General features: G+C 35.7%; 1 protein-coding gene across 1 annotated transcript; it reads right to left on the reverse strand.

Moving 5' to 3' along the window:
* Window positions 1–1,184: 1,184 nt before the first annotated feature.
* On the reverse strand, window positions 1,185–20,048 carry LOC127620549 (coxsackievirus and adenovirus receptor homolog). The gene is made up of 8 exons (XM_052093695.1): window positions 19,956–20,048; window positions 17,408–17,512; window positions 15,862–16,031; window positions 10,478–10,679; window positions 8,575–8,724; window positions 7,609–7,731; window positions 6,094–6,232; window positions 1,185–2,314 (listed from the first exon to the last, which is right to left on the reverse strand). Exons 2-8 carry the CDS (start codon window positions 17,481–17,483, stop codon window positions 2,077–2,079), a joined length of 1,098 nt encoding a protein of 365 aa, XP_051949655.1. The 5' UTR covers window positions 17,484–17,512; window positions 19,956–20,048; the 3' UTR covers window positions 1,185–2,076.
* Between the last annotated feature and the right edge of the window lie 432 nt (window positions 20,049–20,480).

A 20,480-nucleotide genomic window follows, 5' to 3' on the forward strand; every position in this document is an offset into this window, starting at 1 on the left:
TTCTATATGGAGAACAATCTGTTATTCAGATTGTTTTTATTATATTCATATGCTGCAGGACTATAATTACATTATTAACTAAAGCAAGTATCACTATTATTATTGCTCATACTCTGGCAACAGACATACACGATACATCAATCATGCAACGTGTTGACAAGACCTGTGCTAATGCTTTTAATAAGTCATATCGAGAGACCAGAATATCAGAGAGACTTGGGGTTGTCATCATACACACACAGGATATTCGTCTCCTGCTACAAACGACCAATAAGGACAATTACGCTGTGTACAGGTTCATGAAACACACAATGTACATGGGTTGTATTTCTTTTAGATCTCCTTTTCTTTCTCGCATGCACTCTTCTTATTTTCCTTTAATTGGTCGTGACCCATTTTCCCCATAATCAAAGGTTATTAGGTGAAAAATGGTCAAGAAAAAATTTATTGGAGCCAAACAGACCATTTAAAGGAACAGTTCACCCTAAAATGAAAGTTCTGTCATCGTTCACTCATGACATTTCAAATCTGCATACTGTAATCTTTTTTCTTTCTATACAATGGCATATGAAATATAGTATACTCCAAGTTTTGACATCTGGTCATGAGACACACAAGCACCAATGGTGCACTTGATGTCCAACCATTGCCATACATTGCGAATTTGCTTTGAGAACTGAGAATGAATAATGACTTCAATTCCAGTCTGTTCATCACTGAACGCTTTCGTATGGCTTCAGAATACTTGGAATATGTTGCACGAGGCGTATGGATTACTTTTATGTTCTTTTGTAGAACTTGACAGATTGGTCCCTATAAACCAATGGAAAAAATATGGAAAAAAGCTGCATGAAGAGGTAATAAAAACATATAGGTTTGGAGTGTCATTCAAATAATGACAGAATTGTAATTTGTAATTTTTGAGTTTGTTTAGAAGGTTGGGTCATGGGAGATTCTAACGACACTGCAGCCAGGGGGCGCTCTTGTACAGAATTACCACAGCAGTGCATTGATTGACCTGTTAGTTGGCAGCTGCAAATCAGACATAGCAAATTATTTATTTCCCCATCATCTCCAATCACAGTGCTCATTTGAAATGAATGCTTGTCAGGGCAGATTAATTCACAGGGGAAGTTTTCTCCAGCAACCAAAAACGAATTACAGACATCTTATAAGAAATCCAGGTTTATTTTTTATAACTTAAAAGGAATAGTTTCAATGAACATTGGTTTTGTGTTTCAGGAAAGCAAGAAAATCATATGTGTTTTGAACATCATACTATCACAGTTTGTTTACTATTACTTTAAATGATAAAAAATTGCCTATTTGAAACCAAAGTCTGATATTAAATGTGTAAACGTATAAATGAGTAATTTACTGAGTAACTTTTCATTTTTAAGCTTCTAAGGTAAAGTTAAAGGTTTATTAGACACAATTTGAAAACATTCATTAATGTTAACCACATTTCACCAAAAGTATTCAGACACTTGAAAATGTCAGAATGTCATTGCATTAGATGACAAAATATCAAACCAATTGGCTTCTGCAAACACATTATGCTAGACCTTTACTTAGAAGTGGGCTCATTTTTCTGAGCCATTTTTGCAATGACTTTTAATCAACTGGTGTCAAGATGACTTTTAGTGGATTTATAAAGTCTGTTCACACATGTGAAAATAAATGTCATTTAGTTTGATATTTTGCCATATAATGCATGCATACTTTAAGCATAGCTTAAGTGCCCATATACTGTATATAACTGTGTAACATAGCAATCACTTAGATCACACTTTTTAAATCTTTTACTTTCAAATTTACAAGGTAGTTTAAAAATAGTTTTTGTTTAATAACTCCTCAAATTACCATCATAATCTAATGAAATTAATTCATTTGAACCAAAATGTCCAAAATATGCTAATTATTATAATAAAATCATACAAAAATACATAAACACTACTATACACATAGCAAATTCACCTTCTGTGCAGGTTTAAGGTTCACAAATCTTGCAATGGTTTTGCACAGTTTTTAGTGAGTATAATCTTTTAGTTCAGAGTCCCACTGGCAGGTCGTCAGTTATACAGGGTATCCATATTTGCTGTCATATCGTAGCGGAGGCCTAAGATCACTAGCAAGCATACTGGCTTCCCTTTGGACTCTACTCCGTTCGGTGCTGTGACCTGATCCAGATCGCAAGACATTTGCATTCTGAACCGAGCTGTAGTTAATGCCTTGATGGGCACGGTAGTTCATTATAGAACGGAAGCTTGTTACACGACTTCCTGGGCGACTCTCCGGCGCAGCCACATCCTCCCTAAGAAAATATAGGGTTTAGGGAATGGTGTTAGCCACATTCATTGTAATTACATGTTTATATATAACCATCCCATAGACGTACACTGACAGAATGTTCATAAATGTAACATTTGAATTTAAATTAAGACTGTTTTGGAATAATATGCTATGAGTCAATGAACCTACGGTATTCATACAATAGACGATCAGGAAAAAAATTAAACTTACATTGACGGAATGTTTAAATAGGCCAAAGGAATGTTCGTAAATTCAAATTCAAATTCCAACTGTCAAAACATTCAAATGTAAACAAACCTACAATCTGCCTTAAGTTGCTCTCTCTGTCGATTTATCTGATTGATCCTTTCGACAGCATGTCTGACTATTTATGTAGCTTACCGCCGATTTGCCTCCTGTAATGTCTGTATAACCATCAAACTTGTAATTCTGAAACTAGTTTAAAATTTTTAAAGGCTTATCAAGCCAATATCATCGTTTTTAGTTTTTTTTGCCATTTTCCAAATGCCTTTATATATAGACTGTTTTATCCTGGTCCAAGTTCCAGCTTTTGAATCTTAAAATATGAAATTCCATCTTAAAAATGAATTAAATAAACGTTTAAATGAAAATTCCGGGATCAATACAAGCTAAGCTCAATCGACAGCATTTTTGACAATGTTGATTACCACAAAAATATTTTCGACTAGTCCTTCCTTTTCTTATTAAATAAAAAGAAAAAAATGGAGGTTACAGTGAGGCACTTACAATGAAAGTAAATGGGGCCAATTTCTAGATGCAGAAATGTGAAGCTTATTTTATAAAAGCACTTACATTCATTCTTCTGTTAAAACTTGTGTAACATTTGAGCTGTTAAATTGTTTAAATCGTCATTTTAGGGTTTGTTGACATTACATCGTCATGGCAATGAAGTTGTAAAATTGGCTGTAACTTTATACAGAAAAGGTTAGTAAATTATTTTATCACACTAAAATCATGTTCACACAAATATTATGTCTTGTGGCTTTACTTTTAAAACAGTGTGTATTTTAATGAATATGGATTGGCCCCCATTCACTTCAATTGTAAGTGCCTCACTGGAACCCAGTGCCCAAACTCACAAAACATCTTCAGGCTTAAAGTAGCTCCTAACTAGGAAATTGGGGAGCAACTCTTAAAAATTAGGGCTGTGTCACTCCTAATTTTAGGACTCAATAAATTTTAATCTAAGAGTATTTCATGAATAATTTTAACACTAAAAGTAGCTCCTAAACCCACGTCAGCTTAAAAGTTATCCTGAGGACTTCTAAATCCTTAAGAGTGACTCACATGCATAGAAGCATGCCTGCTGTCGTCAATCCACATTTAAAATTATATATTAGAATATTATGACTTTGACTATGTAAAAAAGGTTTCGCCTGAATCACAGTTGAATCAATGCATCTCAATAATACAATATTATAAATATGATAAAGTTCACAGTGACCTTTTACAAAGGTATCGCCTGAATCGCGAGTGTTTTCATAATGTTAACTTAGTTAAGATGGAGTTACGTCTCCCATGAATCGAAGCAACATAATTACAATAGATATACGTTCCCTGGCAACTGGCAAAATCACTGTGTAGAATACAAGGATAGACATGAAACTGTTCTTTTAATTATTGTAAATAAATCCTATAAAATCTAATAAATTATTCATAAACTGGCCAAACAATATATTTTAACATTAGATGTTAAATTTAGATTTTAAATTCACTATTGTTTTATATAGAATTGTTCTATAGTCTATACAGTATAACACAATTAAATCAGAAGTAACTAATTAAATTACTGAAAAATTAAGAGTAATCCCTTACTTTACTTTTATTCAGTGAAAAAGTAATTTAATTACAGTAATTAATTACTTAGTAATGCATTACACCCAACACTGAGCATGCTCAAAAAACATGACGTCATCCATACAGTAGCAATGAGGTTAATTCCGCCTTACTCTTATCTATTTGTTTTCCTCCCCAATTTGGAATGCCCAATTCCCAATGCCCTCTAAGTCCTTGTGGTGGTGTAGTGACTCGCAAACAATCCGGGTGGTGGAGAAAGAATCTCACTTGCCTCCACTTCCGAGACGTCAATCCGCGCATCTTATCACGTGGCTTGTTGAGCGTGTTACCGCGGAGACATGACGCGTGTGGAGGCCCACGCTATTCTCCGTGGCATCCGCGCACAACTCACAAGAGCGAGAACCACACATTATATTGACCACGAGGAGGTTACCCCATGTGACTCTACCCTCCCTAGCAACCGGGCCAATTTGGTTGCTTAGGAGACCTTGCTGAAGTCACTCAGCACGCCCTGGATTCACGACTCCAGGGGTGATAGACAGGGTCAATACTCACTGAGCCACCCAGGCTCCCACCTTACTCTTATCTTACGATTTCCTTCGTAAAACTTGCCCTTAGCAGTTTTGCTAATAGGCCTTAAGCGATTGCTATTGATTGAGATGAACTTGCATTGAACTCGTAATAGTCCTATAAACTATGATGATCTAAAAGTGTGAATAACTATTCACTGAAAACGATTTGCACCTATTTTTACACAAATTATGATTGTCTCAGTAGTGGCGTAATTTCTACCATGACGAAAGATTTTGCCACTAAAATAAGTTGCATTTAATTTACCAATAAGACAACAGTGTCAGTGAAGAGCATGCTTGAAATGAAATACAAGGCATGTGATGTGTGACACCAAGGTACAAAACCAAGGTAAATATCACTTGTGTACTGAATGTTCATATTGTGTGACATTGTGTATTGTGAGAATTTGGGAACTAATCTAGTTGAGATGATTAGTGTTGGGTGCGGTTGTGAGCTCTGAGTAAGAAGGCATTGCTGACTAGTCAACCAGGAATTCATCAATGAGATCTTTTGTGGATCAGTGGCTGTCAAAGTATGTAGTAAGCAGTGTCGGGTGTAATGCATTACTAAGTAATCAATTACTGTAGTTAAATTACTTTTTCATAGAAAAAAGTATGGGATTACTCTTAATTTGTTAGTAGTTTAATCAGTTACTTCTGATGTAACAGTGTTAAATAATGTATAGACTATAGAACAATTCTATATAAAACAAATGTAATGTCTTATGTTAAAATGTATGTTTTCTAATTAAATGCAGCCCCCTTAAATTCTTTGTCCAGTTCATGAATAATATTTTTGATTTTATATGATTTATTTTGATTTTATTATTACAGTAATTTAATTACTCTGTAGAAGATGTAATTAGTAGTTAGCAATTAATTCCTTTTTTAGAGTAACTTACCCAACACTAGTAGTAAGACACTACCACACCTGCATCTTGATACCACAGACCCCATTATCACATACGGTTTAAAGAGTAACGTTAGCTTCTAGATAAGTTTAATGGCTTAAAATGAATTATGAATCAATGGGGTCAGAAATTCTAAATGCATATTTAACTTACAACGATTTCGAAATCAAAAATGTCATAGAAGCACCACAAAATGACGTGGTTGTCTCAGCAATTGCATTTTTCATGTCACATTTGCTTCAATGACAATCAGTTAGGTTTAAAGTTTAGGATAGGGAGGTCTGTTTTGATTGTTTAAAACTGGATAGAGCATTAACCTAGAAAACCCTCACCTGTTTGGGAGCAAAGTACACTTCACCTCTGAATTGCCGAGAAACGCGTAAGAAACCACGTCATATCAGTTTGCAAATGTGTCGCCACAGTCATTTCATATTCATGGGATAAGGCTGTAAATAAAAAGTAAATCAGCAGTAACTCACCTTATCTCATTGGCAACCTCTTTTTCATAGCGCCGCTTGTTGCAGCAGCAAATCAGGAGCCAGATCAGCAGGAGGAGGAGGAGCAACAACAACAATGCTCCAATCACAGCTCCCACAATCACTCCCACTTTATTAGTCGCTAGAAAAGAAAGTGGAATATATTCAGAAGTTCCTTGCCCTTAACCTCAGAAGCAATTCATCTAAAAGTGCCGCTGTTTTCAATCACCTTACAAAATCATCTTCAGAGTAAATGGGTTTATGAAACTAACATTTTTACAGAAAATCCTCTAGGCTGCATATTTCACGCAAGGTCACGTATAAAGGTTTTTATAAAACAGAAACACTGCTGCGGTTGTCTTGCTTTACCTTGAGCAATTAAACCAAGGCTGAACCTTAGAAAAAAAGATGCTAAATAACAAAAGAGACTTTCTGGATTAAATTGACATAGATAGCTTCTACGATATTGGTTCATTAGCCATAAAAATACTTAGATATTACTTGGATAAAAATGGCACCCGTACACTGGCCCAAAAAACTATTTGAGCACTTAAGACACACACTGTAAAAAATTTCTGTAATATTAACAGTAAAATAATGTAAAAATGCTAAGGTAAAATTTTTTTAAAAAGTTCCTTTGTCAATGGGTAGTTACCGTAACACATACAATAAAAAATATATATATTAAAAATTTGTTTAGATGTAAAAAGGATGATTTTACAGTTTTATTAACAGTAAAATTATATTTTTAAAACAGTAATTTATATTATGTTTAACAAGAGAATACATGTATTTTTACAGTAAACTACTGTTAAAAATAATCCCTGTGTGAACATTCATCACATTTCATTATATTACATGGGAATAGTTTTATTCTTATTCCTATTTTTAATATCAATTATGTACATTGGGGTGTTCTGTGTTATATTTATAACAGATCAACATTCAAGTACTTTCTTTTATATAAATCTATAAAAAAAAAAAAAGACTTAAATATTGATCCGTTTCTCAGCCACACCCATCATATCGCTTCAGAATACATGGACATAACCAGTCATAAGGATTACTTTATGCTGCCTTTATGATTTTGGAGCTTCAAAGTTCTGACCACGATTATCTTGCATTATATAAACATACAGAGCAGAGATAAAATCTTTGCTTGTGTTCTGCAGAAGAAAGAAAGTCATAAACATCTGGAATGGCATGTGGGTGAGATGAATTTAAATGAGAGAATGACAATTTTCCTTTATATGTGTGTTGCTTTGAAATGGCTTTAAACAAAAGTACAAATACATTTTGATATTCATTTTGAACAGCACACTATATCGTTTTATAATTTCAAACATAACAAACATCTTGTCAAAAGTTTTGCTTGAAAAGTGTGTTTGTTCTATCGTCCTCTAAAATGAATGCCAATCTGCTTTGATATTTTGTTATCTAATGGAATGACATGTATACTTTAAGTAAATGCAAACACTTTCAGGGTTGCTGTAAATACTGTGACACACCCATACTTACGGTTATATGCTTGAAGGGTGTAGGTGCATTGTTCGGTGCCAACTTCATTGCTGACTTCACAAAGGTATTTCCCCGTGTAGCTCTCACTGTGGTTTCTGATTAGCATCTCTCCAGTTTGGAGATCTTCAAACAAAAGAGCCATTGAGAATGTGCAGCCATTTTGTATGCCCTGACACAGTGCTGGTCCTACCCCATTTGGCACCCTTGGCAAGACCCTCCAGTAACCCCCCCATGTGTATAAACCCAAACTAGCAAAACATGAATTATAACAATGCTGGAAAGAAATATGCAATTCAATGTTATGGCTTCTTAAGTAGGCATCATAAATGGGTATCACTAGGAATAACTTTAATGTAAAGTGCACATAAACCAAGTGGTCTAAGATTAAAAAAAAAGATCCTAAAGATCCTAAAGATCCTAAAGATCTATACATATTGTACAGTGTATTTCACAGCAGGCACATTTATAGGCTTTCATCATTACTGGGGAGACTGGGCCCCATCAAGTACACAATCAATCAATTGTGTTTTTGGCAAACACAGGTATAACAAAATCAGAAAGTAGTATGGCTTTTAGTACATGGTCTATTTGTTCCGCAGAGGGCACCACGACACATCATCGAAACATACAGCGCGCATTTTGTTCGACACCGTTTTAACACATACTTATTGGCTCTGTAGATCGGCACCCCCGGAGCAATGGCTGCCCTAGATGCTTGCCTATGTTGGCTAATGGGTTGACCGAACCTGCCCTGCCGGCAACATTTTCAGAAGATTGCACAAAAAAAAACCTGTTTGGTTGCTATGAGGCCTTAAAAATATTTTTGTTATTGACTACAGCAGCTGATGTGCTTTACAACGTACAAGCCTGAAGCTACAGGTTATTCAAGCAGAACCGAATATTATGCTTGAAGGTATTAGTAGTGTATTGTCGAACCAGACCTGTGCTCATGGGTGGAGAACTCACTCTGTATTGCGGTCGGTGGAATGTTTCCACTCTCTTTCGTCCATGCATACTTTAGAGGAGGTGAACCCTGAGAGGATTTACAGCGCAGCGAAACCATTCCACCCTTCTCTTCGCTGCCTTCCATCCTGCATTTAGGGACCGAAGGTCGTACTGTGAGAAATCAGCAGAATAAGATGCATGACAGTCAAATGATGTGCCAATGAATTGAGCAAACTGATTTGTTTTGAATCTGCAACATCTGTGATAATCGGTTAAGACTACGACAGGGTGAAATGTCTCAATATTGTTTTGTATTTGCTCTGAAATGGCTTAAAAAAGGGGATTTGTTTTCAACCAGAGGAACCATTTCACCAAACAGCCTTTGTGACGTAAAATACAGTACAAATAATCAAAGTATGTTTTGCTTAATGAACACAAGGGGGAAAAAGAAATTATGTTGGCTTGAAAATTTTATTTTTTAAATCCCTAAACAAATGTAAGACCAAATATTCCAATCGTAACTCCTCAGAAAGCTTTCAAGCTACATCTACCAAATTTGGTACAAACCTTCAGACTGTTCTGACTCACATTGCTGAGACATTCCTAACTGAACCGACCGACGGTTTTCCCATAATGTTTGATCAAATCCACAAAAACTCACAAACATTATCTAGTTTTCTTTAATGTGCACAAATATAACATTGATAGATATACATCACCTACTTATTTTTTTGCTGAAACATTTTAGTAAAGGGAAAAAATGCAACTTGGAGACTACCATTAATCTTTATGATTTGCTTGCATCAGAGTTTTAAATAGATTTATTGAAGAGAAGATCACCATTTTTGCAGCTAAATTCTAAATCAGAGATACAATTAAAACATCTGTCAGGCATTCAGGTCTAGAACCACCGCCTACTTTTCACGATCCAATCAATTCCCGATTAAATCAAAGTCCCGCCCTATATTCTGTTTTGATTCAATTTAGAGCTGTTTGGTTTTTAAAATCCCTATGGAGAAAATGAATGGGCTGTAGACAGGAGAGGTGTCCAGGTTGTGAAGAGGTTAATGGAGAACAACAGGAGAAAGGTGTTAGCAAAGAGTGTCCACCCCAACTATCATTCCACTCATGTCATAGAGAAAAAACAGTTGAAAGGTGCATGATAGGGTGGAGAGAATGGTAAAACAGAAACCCGGTTTGATAAGTGTCAGAACCAGTCAAGGAAGAAAGAGGAAGTGCACATTCTCACCTTCACCAGGGCTCAGGGAGAAAACGCCACCGAAAGTCACAAAAAGGCCCCAGAAATTCTTAATGCGGGGGCCAAAAATGGCTTATAAATGTCACTATTTTTAATTGTAACATCCACTTCTCAATATTCCATTCGAGAGCTGTGATATTCTTCTAAAAATCTTTGTGTTCGGCAGAATGAAGAAAGTCATACACATCTGGGATGGAATGAAAATGAGTAAATGAGAGAATTTTAGTTTTTGGGTGATTTGTTGAACTATTCCCATTGTTTTCAAGAGGAATTCTCATTACTGTAACACATTCACACTTTTATGGCATTAAAATAAGAACAATGCTGTTGTATGATTTTTTTCAATGAAAGTCAGTTCCAAGGGAGAACTACTATGATGTATAAATACTTTAAAATTATTATTACTTTAATTTTTTCAAAAGAAAGACAAATCATATGGGTTTGGAACAATATGAGGGTGAGTAAAAGATAGAATTTGATAGATGAACTATTGGTGAACTATTACTGATTGCACCTTTAAATTTAATTATAAGACATACAAGGATGACAAAAAGTTTATTTTAAAAATAGCACCCAAAAAGATAGAAATGCCCCTGAAAATCAACTTCCAATGGGCAAATATTGCCCCTAAATGGGAAAAGTTTAATTTCTGACACCCGTTCTCACCTAGCACCAATAAAGTGATTTTCCTCGAATCGATGCCTGGTGTTTTCTTCACTTTACACTGGTACGTGGCCGTGTCTAAGGTCTGGAGGTCAGAAATGGTGACCGTTGCATCTCCATTGCTGGGGTCCCCAACAAACCGGAAACGACTCATGAGTGATGCATCTCCCAGCTTGTGCTCCATCCCCCCGGTGTAAGATAAGATCTAAGAGATAGACAGACAAGAGATCCGTCTCGGTGAGTTTGGGTGATGGCAGACAAGTAAGTCTTATCTAAAGTAACAGGTCTAACCACCTGCTGTCATTAGGACGGAGTCTCTAAGATGCTAGGAGAAGGATTTCGCAGAATCACTGCACACATTTCACAGAAAGCTTAATGTTAGGCAATTTGGCCAAGAGAGAAATGATCAAAGACATAACAAAATCTACCAGTGTGATACAGTATGATTGATCAGGACACAACTGTGACCTCCATGGAGATTCATAAACATTCATCCATTTTTGTCTTATCAAACACACCAGATGAAACGAAAAGAGATGAAAAGCACAATTGCATGATATCTTACGGTTCAGCCCATCATATACTCCCTAGAAAGGTTATTGTATTTTATGTGTTGGTTAAGCTATTTTTAAACGGTTGCTTCCCAAGCTACAAGATAGTCTTAATTTAAAGTAGTTACATTTTTCTTTTGAAAAATAGCTTGGCACACTACAAGTTACTACAAATGTTGTTAACTACCTTAAAGTTATTAGCTAATATCTTTTTAAAGACCCATAAAATGGTTTGACAAACATCATTTTCTTTTTCTGTGTTGATGTATGTCCCATTGAAATCAGACGGTTGGGTGGGACATATTGAAGTGTTCGTGCCCTTTTTTTGGTTCTTCTATTTGTATTCTAGAATACTTCTGTTTGGACCAAAAACATTGTACTGCAAAGTGAGTCATTGATATTTTTGGTCCATTTTTTTCATTAAAGAGACCGCAAATTTTAAATGCTTCTGCATTTTTAGGCTTATTTTGCCAAATTTAAAGAGATAAATAGCATAACCTATAGATGATTTCAAAATGAACCCCTTCAAATAAAGGCCTGTGGAATTACTGAAAATTTTTTGTTGACGCAGGATTTTTTTATTTTGTCAACAATAACAAAGAATGCGGAACTTGCATTGTTAATTTCCATGTGTGGAATAACCGGTTGTTGGGAGGAGTCTGTTGGATACTTTCTCTCCTATTTCAGAGCAGGATCTTTATAAAATTGTACAACATTTGACGTACAGATGTTGTTCCTTTAAGACGTTTCAAGGAAGTTATTGGGACTTTAGGCCCTTCTTTGTTGTTATAGTAAATAGCTCACTTTTGTTCCAGAGAAGTTAAAGACTGATAGTTCAACCTATGTATAGATAGATTAATATCAAAGTTACCTTTCATCTTAAAAATGATAGAGAAAGCAGTGGCGAGGCAACTGTTAGAGGTAGTGAAGGATAAATATTTTTGAGAAATGTCATTCATATTTTAGAGAAATTCACAGTACAGAAACTGCCCTTCTTAGGGTAACCAATGACTTATTGATGGTGGAGGACTTCAGAGAGTGCACCATTTTAGTCTTGCTTGAATTAACTGCAGCGTTTGATACAGTTGATCGTTCAGTTTTATTTGACACATTAAGACATGGGTGGGAATATCTGGGGTAGCTTTACACTGGTTTGTTTGCTATTTGTCAAATAGGAAATTTGTTGTGTCTGTAGGAGAAGAGATGTCTTCTATGTTCTTCAAGAGAGTATAGCAGATAAAAAAAGGATGGCATGTCATTTTCAGCAGTTAAATTCTGATAAAACAGAGGTTGCCATAATCGGTCAGATTGAGTCAGTACTTAGACAGGTGGGCCTGGGGTGTGTTGGTGTTCGTTGTTCATGCCTAAAATGTTTTTTTGAGCTGGGGGATCACCAAACTAGATGGCGCAACCATCTTTTTTTGGCATCTATTTTGACACAAATGTAAGTTTTGAACGTCATGCCAGGAAGTTAGTTCAGCCTTGTTTTTATCAGTTAAGGGACATTAAGGAGACAGGTTTTGAGTTTTAGGGATACAGCAAAGCTTATTCATGCTTAAATTTCACTTCGCCTTGATTTTTATAAAGCACTATTTTCAGTTTGAAATCAATGTACTTTAGTACAGCTACCATCAGTACAAAATGCTGCAGCTTGACTTTTGACACAAACTAGGTGTTTTATTCATATTACTCCAGTTTTAGGGTTGATGTTAATATGTTATTAATTATATATTAGGCATTACATGGGTTGGCGCCAGATTATTTAGCAGTACTTTTAAGACCTTATGAAACAGTTAGACTTCTTAGATCTTCTTGTTGTGAACTGTTGGCTGTTCCAAGATCCAGATACAAAACTAAAGGTGATAGAGCGTTTGTAGTGAAGGCCCCATGATTATGGAACAGCCTGCCCTGGGATATTAGATCTGCTGAATGTTTTGTGTAACACTTGGTGCTTGTTTTAATAAGCGTGTTTTGATTTTATAGTTTGTGAAGCACTTTGTGCTAAATTGCTAAAAGGTGCTATAAAAAGGTGCTATTAAAAGTTATTTAATACGTTGTTTTAGTAAAAACACTACACATAACACAATATCCTAAACTTTCTAAAACACTGAATAGTCTCTAAAACACATTAACTTCTAAAAAGTAGCTAATACTGTTATTTATGTTGATATATTTTTTTATATGCTTCATACATGTTTAAAAACCTTTTTTAAAAATGTTTAATATTTGATTTAAGTTTGATCTGTTACATTCAGACACATCTTTGTCATTTCTGTTAACAAAAAAAATCTGTAATTTCAGAGTAAACTTGACTTCAATTAATGAAAATTATAATAATATAAAATATTGACTAAATTTAAGACATTTTTGTCACACGACAAATTTTTTTAATTAAAATAAACAACTGTAAAAATTAACAATGAATCCAAGCAATATGTATGTGGCACAAACATTTACACAAGAATGCGACAACACAAGAAACCTGCGTTTACATGAGCTTTTAAAATCACATTCTCGCATTTTGTTGTCAAAACTTAAACAACTCTAACACACGTTGGATAAGCCAATAAAGAAATCAGAATAACTGGCAAAAGTCTAACTGTGTTGATCGGCTTTTACTAAAACTGTTTTTGACCTTACCCTAATAAAGGAAAATTGTTTAAGGCGCTTATATTGTCAGCCTATTGTCAAGCATAATTGATAAGAATATTCAGGTAAAGGCACTTAATAATGTTCTCAATTAGGGTAAAGTTACACAACTAACAAAACTTGAAACACACTTAACCAGGGCTGGACAGGTAATCTGGCACACCTGGCATTTTCCCGGTGGGCCGGTGCACTTTGGGGCCAATCAGGGGGCTTACTGGCCATTGGAAGAACCGAGCGGGCCGGTGGGTCAGCTGCGAAACTTGTGAATGGGCCGCAATAAGCTAAAATGAGCCGCCACATTATACAGAACGGACCACTGCGATATACAGAAAAGGACAGCGAACAACGATTTCTCTTCCCAGTTCAGCCCTGCCCATAACTACCGTTAACTTTTTTTGGAACGGATCATTTATTACTTGGAAATTAACTTGTTATTCATTACATGGCACCAACGATACATTTGAGTCTGTTTGACACTGAAAGAGGACATTCTAGCAAAGTGCTTTCAATTATTGTCTCAATTATGTGTGATAGAATGTCAAGTAAAATGTATTTGTATAGCGCTTCTCACAAAAGGCATTGTTTCAAAATTGGCTTTACAAGAAATGATGCTATAACAGAAAATGTATAATATATTGCCAATATTAGTTACTTATGTTTAGAACTATTAGTGGTTAAACTAGGTCAACTAAGTAAGTGTTGTGGGTCAATGTTTAAACAGAATTATTTTATATTAACTACAAGTTTTAGTGTTAAAGTCCTGAATTAACTGAGGAAATACACGTAGATGTATTGCCCTTTGATTTTGACCAATGAAGGCTTTTGTTAGTTAATTCATTTTTTATGTAGTTTAAGATAGTGTTGTCCCTCCTTTGACCAAGTTGATATAGGTATCATTCAGTGAGAAGCATCGCAGTCCGGCTGAAAGCTTATGGTAGGTAACTTTGGTGAACTCCAACCTGAGCCCATGCTTTCAGGCAGTGGCTCATGAAGAATCCCATGTCTTTGAGTTTGCATCAATTCATCCTCTGTGAAGTCTGTCTTTGTAGACTGAACTGAAGTCTGGCTGGCACATGCTACAGTTGGTCATCATCACTCAACGATAAAGTAGGAATCGGTCATCAGGCAGGACCTGAGATGGATCTGGTAACCTCGGGATATAATCCCGTTATCCACATATATAATGAAAATGATAGTCTGGGATTAGCATTTATCGATATTTTCAACTCTGTTGGGGTTAGACAAAATGATATGCTAGATCAAATTTTTTCATATGGAATTGATGTTAATAGAGCGATGCTATCTCAGATCATTACGTCGACTCTTGTATGCTGCTCTTAGCAAAGGTAACTCGATCTATGCAATGTTATCGTTCAGGTAGAACTGTTCTTTCAAAGCCAGCTTCACTAATAATCTTCCAGACGTGTCACAAATACTGTGACAAAAATTAGCTTGTTACTCGAGACACTTCAATATTTTGAAAACAGCTAAGCTACTGTCTCACTACATAATTAGCAGCCTTCTTACTTTTAGGTTTGCTTGATTTGCTTCCTTTTGCAAGTGATGAAATCTGATCTGTTTGTTCAGACAGTGTCGTCACAAGCCGGTGTATCTACATTGTTTGCTATAGTAATGACATAAGCCCCAGCACAATGTCAAGAGACTTTCTCACACAACAACTGAAGTAGCTGTCTGTGTGGAAACAGAGAACGTAAAACTGGAAATGTTGCCTCTGCTCATGTCTATCATGTCATCTCGCCACAGTGCTGAACTCATGAGGCACACAAGAGGCATTTTACATGTTCATGCGGCGTCCATCATTGCCGAATCATTCGCTTATTTGCTATTCACTACATAGTGAATTTAAAGTGATTTTCCACCAACAGACCGAACAGTTCTGAATTCAATAAGCAGGGACAAATTACCGACTGGGCCAATGGGGCCAGTGCCCAGGGGCCCTTGACTACCAGGGGGCCCTGGGCTGTAAGGTTGCGCTATCTAGTTATCTCAAAAACCATTTTGGGCATGAACAACGAACACCAACACACCCCAAGCAGCTACTTTTGGGCATAAACAATGAACAAGCCTGGATCGGAATTGAACAAAATTTTTGCGTTCAATCCAAGCTCAATAAATCCTAATAAATCATGAGTATATATCTCATCTGAAACTCTCCCCCTCTCTCACCAGCTGATCTTTCTGGGTCATGTCTTGACTGACAACTGTCCACTCAATGTCCAACCCTCCCACATCCACGGGGTCAACAGTGTAAGTGCATCCCAGAGTAACGCTCTCCCCCTGAGCTTTCTTGATAGTCTGTGGTCCAGTGGATGTCACCTGTATGGCCAGTGTAAGTGCTAAAAGAGAAAGACACAAAATTATGAGTCTACGATCATTCAGTTTACAAACTCCTGTCTTGTGTCTACATATGTGAATCGGACTATACTGGTCACTCTGTACGTTTTTCACACTGTATATAAAAAACAAATTGCCCAAATAGAAATTAGTTAGAGAATCAGTCTATGTTGGTTGCGCTGTATGTGTCACACTGTAGATTCAAAAGAACTGGCTCAAGAGAGTCATTTGTTTGGGAATCAGACTATATCGGTCGTTCTGCATGTTTCGCACTGTAGATTCAAAAGAATCAGCTCAAGAGAGTCATTCCTTCAAGAATCAGACTATATTGGTCATGCTGTATGTTTCACACTGTAAATAAAAATAACCTTTTTATAAACGGCTCCTTTTTGTGGTCCACAGATGAAAGAATGTTACAGAGATTTGGAACAACGTGAGAGGGAGTAAATAGTGACAGACGATCCATTTTTGGGTGAACTATCCCTGTCAAGGATAAAAGTTATGAATAATTATTTAGTGGGTTTTTTTCCAATCAAAATTGTCTAAATGAAGATATTACCTGGAAAGCAATAAGGTGATTTGTTCAAAATGTACTGACTCTCTCCTCAGACACTGCTGTCAAAATCTCTGTCTCAAAATCACCATTTCTTTTTAGAAAAAACATTTCTGTTCTATTCCAGGAGAATAAACGGTCTTCTGCAGTTCGAGCACAGGCTGAACAGTCCGGCCTTTGCCAAGGGCATCTGATATTTTTTTTGTTCTGTAGAGAAATGCTAAAGATTGTCAGGTTCACTTTGTTCTTAGCACCGCCAAAACCACAGAACATGTTAGGCGACTGTGTCACTCCCATTTGCAATGCACACTGACAACAAATCTCAAGGAGTGTCTCGGTGATTCATGGGTTATGGATTGCCTATCCCAGCTTGAATCAAAACAGTCCTATCATAAACATGTTAATCAACTACACTGGGTCCAAACCTCGTGAGACTTATCCGTGCAGAGTGCAAATGCAGTTGTGCATTTTCATGCTCTAATTCAAATGCAATTAATATGTTGCAAATCATTCTCAACCCTATTGTTTTGTGCATGCTACATCAGCTGTTTTTGTTGTTGTTTTTTAAAGTCTACAATGCACATAAAATACAATGCAAGCACACTGAATATTACTAGTTCTGAGCTACAGCTTATAGTTGGAATTTGATTAAAGATGAATGTGGGAGGCCAATGCAACTTTTTAATATGCAGGGTTAATTTATGCATAACGCGGTCACATGTTGAAACAGGATACAGCCCACTCAAAGTGGACAAATCTGACCTTAAACACAGAAAACCCTTGAAAAGAGTGTGAAATAAGTTACAAAATTAACATTATACACACCTGCATGATTTAGGCATACTGCAACGACATATAATGCAAACACTGGTAAGGTGCAGTTGAACCACAGCTTGCTCATAGCCAAAATGTCAACTTCTCTCAGAAAACCTGTGAAAGAGTGGAGGGGAAAACACAGAGTGTGATTGTTCCATGCTGACTGGACCGCTCATTTGCAAGTGTGAGTCATCTGATCCTGATAAGGGTCTCACATATGGCAAATTCAAACGTCATTTTAGCTGGTCTGTAATGAGCTCCAGCTTCCAATTTCACTTTAAAGACATCAAAATGTATAATTAATCAATCTGAGGTGCACAATGAGTGACGTCAACCAATGTAACGCAGATAAATCAAATCAGCAACCGCCGATATGGGTTTGTAATATATATAGTATAATCTTAAAAATAAATAAATAAATAATAATTATAAATGGCACTTGTTTTGAATGTAAAAATGTAACATTCATACATTTTTAAGTAGGGATGTCCCGATAGCGATACTGCACTCATGTACTTGCACTCGTACTCCTAAAAATGCTCTGACACCAAAAGCTGATTCAATTTGATATACGAATGTCACTGCGTAAACAATCAGTGCACAAATTAAAACCACAATATGTCTTAGCGTGATTATTACACCACAAAGGCTGCAATTCAATGAGATAAATATATAGTATGCATGTGCCGCGTGCTTCAAAGTGAATGTGTGAAGCCAGCTGCTCATATAGCAAAATTCACTTTGTAGCACGAACAACATACAGACTACATTTTTATTTAATTAAATCACAACCTTTTGTGGCTCAGTAATCATTTACATTTATGCATTTGGCAGACGCTTTTATCCAAAGCGTCTTACAGTGCACTTTTTACAAGGACAATCCCCCCGGAGCAACCTGGAATTAAGTGCCTTGCTCAAGGACACAATGGTGGTGGCTGTGGGGATCGAACCAGCAACCTCCTGATTACAAGTTATGTGCTTTAGACCTCTACACCACCACTAATCACACTGGGTCAGGTAATGAGGTGAGAAGCTACCGTCAAAAACACCCAGAAATAGAAAAGGCTTCACCAAAATAAAAGCTAAATTTAAATGGAAAAAAAGACAGAAATATATCACTTCTGAATAGTTATGTAATATTCAATGGAATACTACTACTAGTAGTACTACTAATAAAACAAATAAATAATATTTGTATTATTTTTCAGCAATATTTCACATGTGATGCTTTCTTGTGCAGCACTTTATTTGACAAAAATAATGCAATCTCATTTTGAAAATTCAGTTTTAATTTTCATTTGATTCAAGTTTTATGAATTAATAAAATTTTTAGACACAATATTGATGATAACATTGAAAACATACAATTCTGAAAAAAAAAAAATGAAAACATGGAATTTGTGTAAAAATATGAAACAGATTTCCTAAGGCCATACATGTTAACATGCACAGATGATTCTGTTACCTTTGCGAAATAATAATTATTGATATACAGCCTTTACATATTGGTTATCATTATGTTCTTTCTGTAGAATTTTAGAATTGTTCATTTTTGACAGTTCGAGAGCTAAAAATGCATTATTTTAATACATCGCTTTTAAGTTATAGTTACTGAAATCAATCAGTGGATCAGTTTTTGATAATTTTGTAATAGCTAAAAATATTTTTTTTTATTATGTTTTTTCACCAGTAGCTGAAAAATAATGGGCATGCTGTCCTAAAGTCATCAGTCTCACATATTTTATTTGAAAACTGTATATATATATGTATATATATATATATATATATATATATATATATATATATACACTGTATATACACACACACAAACAGATATCGGTGAGTACCGAAAAGGAAGTATCGGCACACATTCTCCCAAAAAATTTTATCAGGACATCCCTATTTTCAAGTGTGGCTTAGGTGTCCAGATAATTTTGGGGCCACTATAAATAATACAATTTAATAATGGCAACTAACACTTTTACAACTTGAAAAACTCAAGAGTTTAAAATCAGGGATATATTATGGTATGGCTTATTCATTATTCACTGTGAATAATGAGTTGAAGTTATCAGTAAGAAAGGAAACAGACTGAAAAAAAAAAACCCTTTTGTCTAAAAAATCTCAAAGAATACAAAAACTGTGATTTTTATCAATGTCTATAAATCTTTTTTTGAGACAATTCACATGCCCTGCACAGCCACCCCATAAAGCAAGCACACTTGAAAAGCAGAGGACTGCACCGGCTGAATACTTTAACATGAACACTTACTCACACACACTGAAATTACAGAGCTATATATTTAAAATGCCCTCTGTGAGCACTTGCTTACTAATGGCCTCTAATAATCATTTCAGGCTCATGAGAAATTAAAAAAGCTGGAGAAACTAATTAATGAAGCCATGTACAGACAAGGATTTAATTTCTCGTAGCTCTCATAAAGAGCAAAGTCCAAACTATAGCCCTCATGTCACAGCCAATTGAGCTCCATTTCTCATTAATATAAATTTTAGCTAAACCTAAATAATATATTTTGCAGAAATGATATGAGATTACCTCTTAACGGAGCGAGCAAACTCTGAATAATCCCAACAAAAAAAGAAGCCAGCTGTTTAATCACCTGCTCTCTTGTCTGTTTCCTGCACTCACTCTCCCACTCACCTGAATCATGTAAACAGGGAATCCTCTCGAGCCCCGCCCCCTCTCAGCATTCCACTAATCACAGCATGGGAATGTGAACTCAGTGAAACTGCCTGCTGCAGATACTGCCCAACCCATTTCTTCCTGAAACAAGTCATTAATTTGCTTGTTGCTTTGTGAAGTGTTTTATTTCACTTACAGTGTTTTTCAAAAATGAAAAACTTGATAATATGGCAATATTTGGATAATTGTTTGTTCCATGTGTTAGGATGCTATGAATCAAACTTCTGCTGTTGTTTATATATTGACAACATTGTTATTAAGACAATGTGTTTATAACTATGTCACTCTCACAAAACCTATCAAGAGAATGTCCTAGTCATTATTAACCCCAGATAAAAATAATAATAAAAATAATCCTGTTCAAAAGTACTAAATAAA

Source organism: Xyrauchen texanus, chromosome 27 (assembly GCF_025860055.1).
Source record: "Xyrauchen texanus isolate HMW12.3.18 chromosome 27, RBS_HiC_50CHRs, whole genome shotgun sequence".
NCBI classification, from domain to species: domain Eukaryota; kingdom Metazoa; phylum Chordata; class Actinopteri; order Cypriniformes; family Catostomidae; genus Xyrauchen; species Xyrauchen texanus.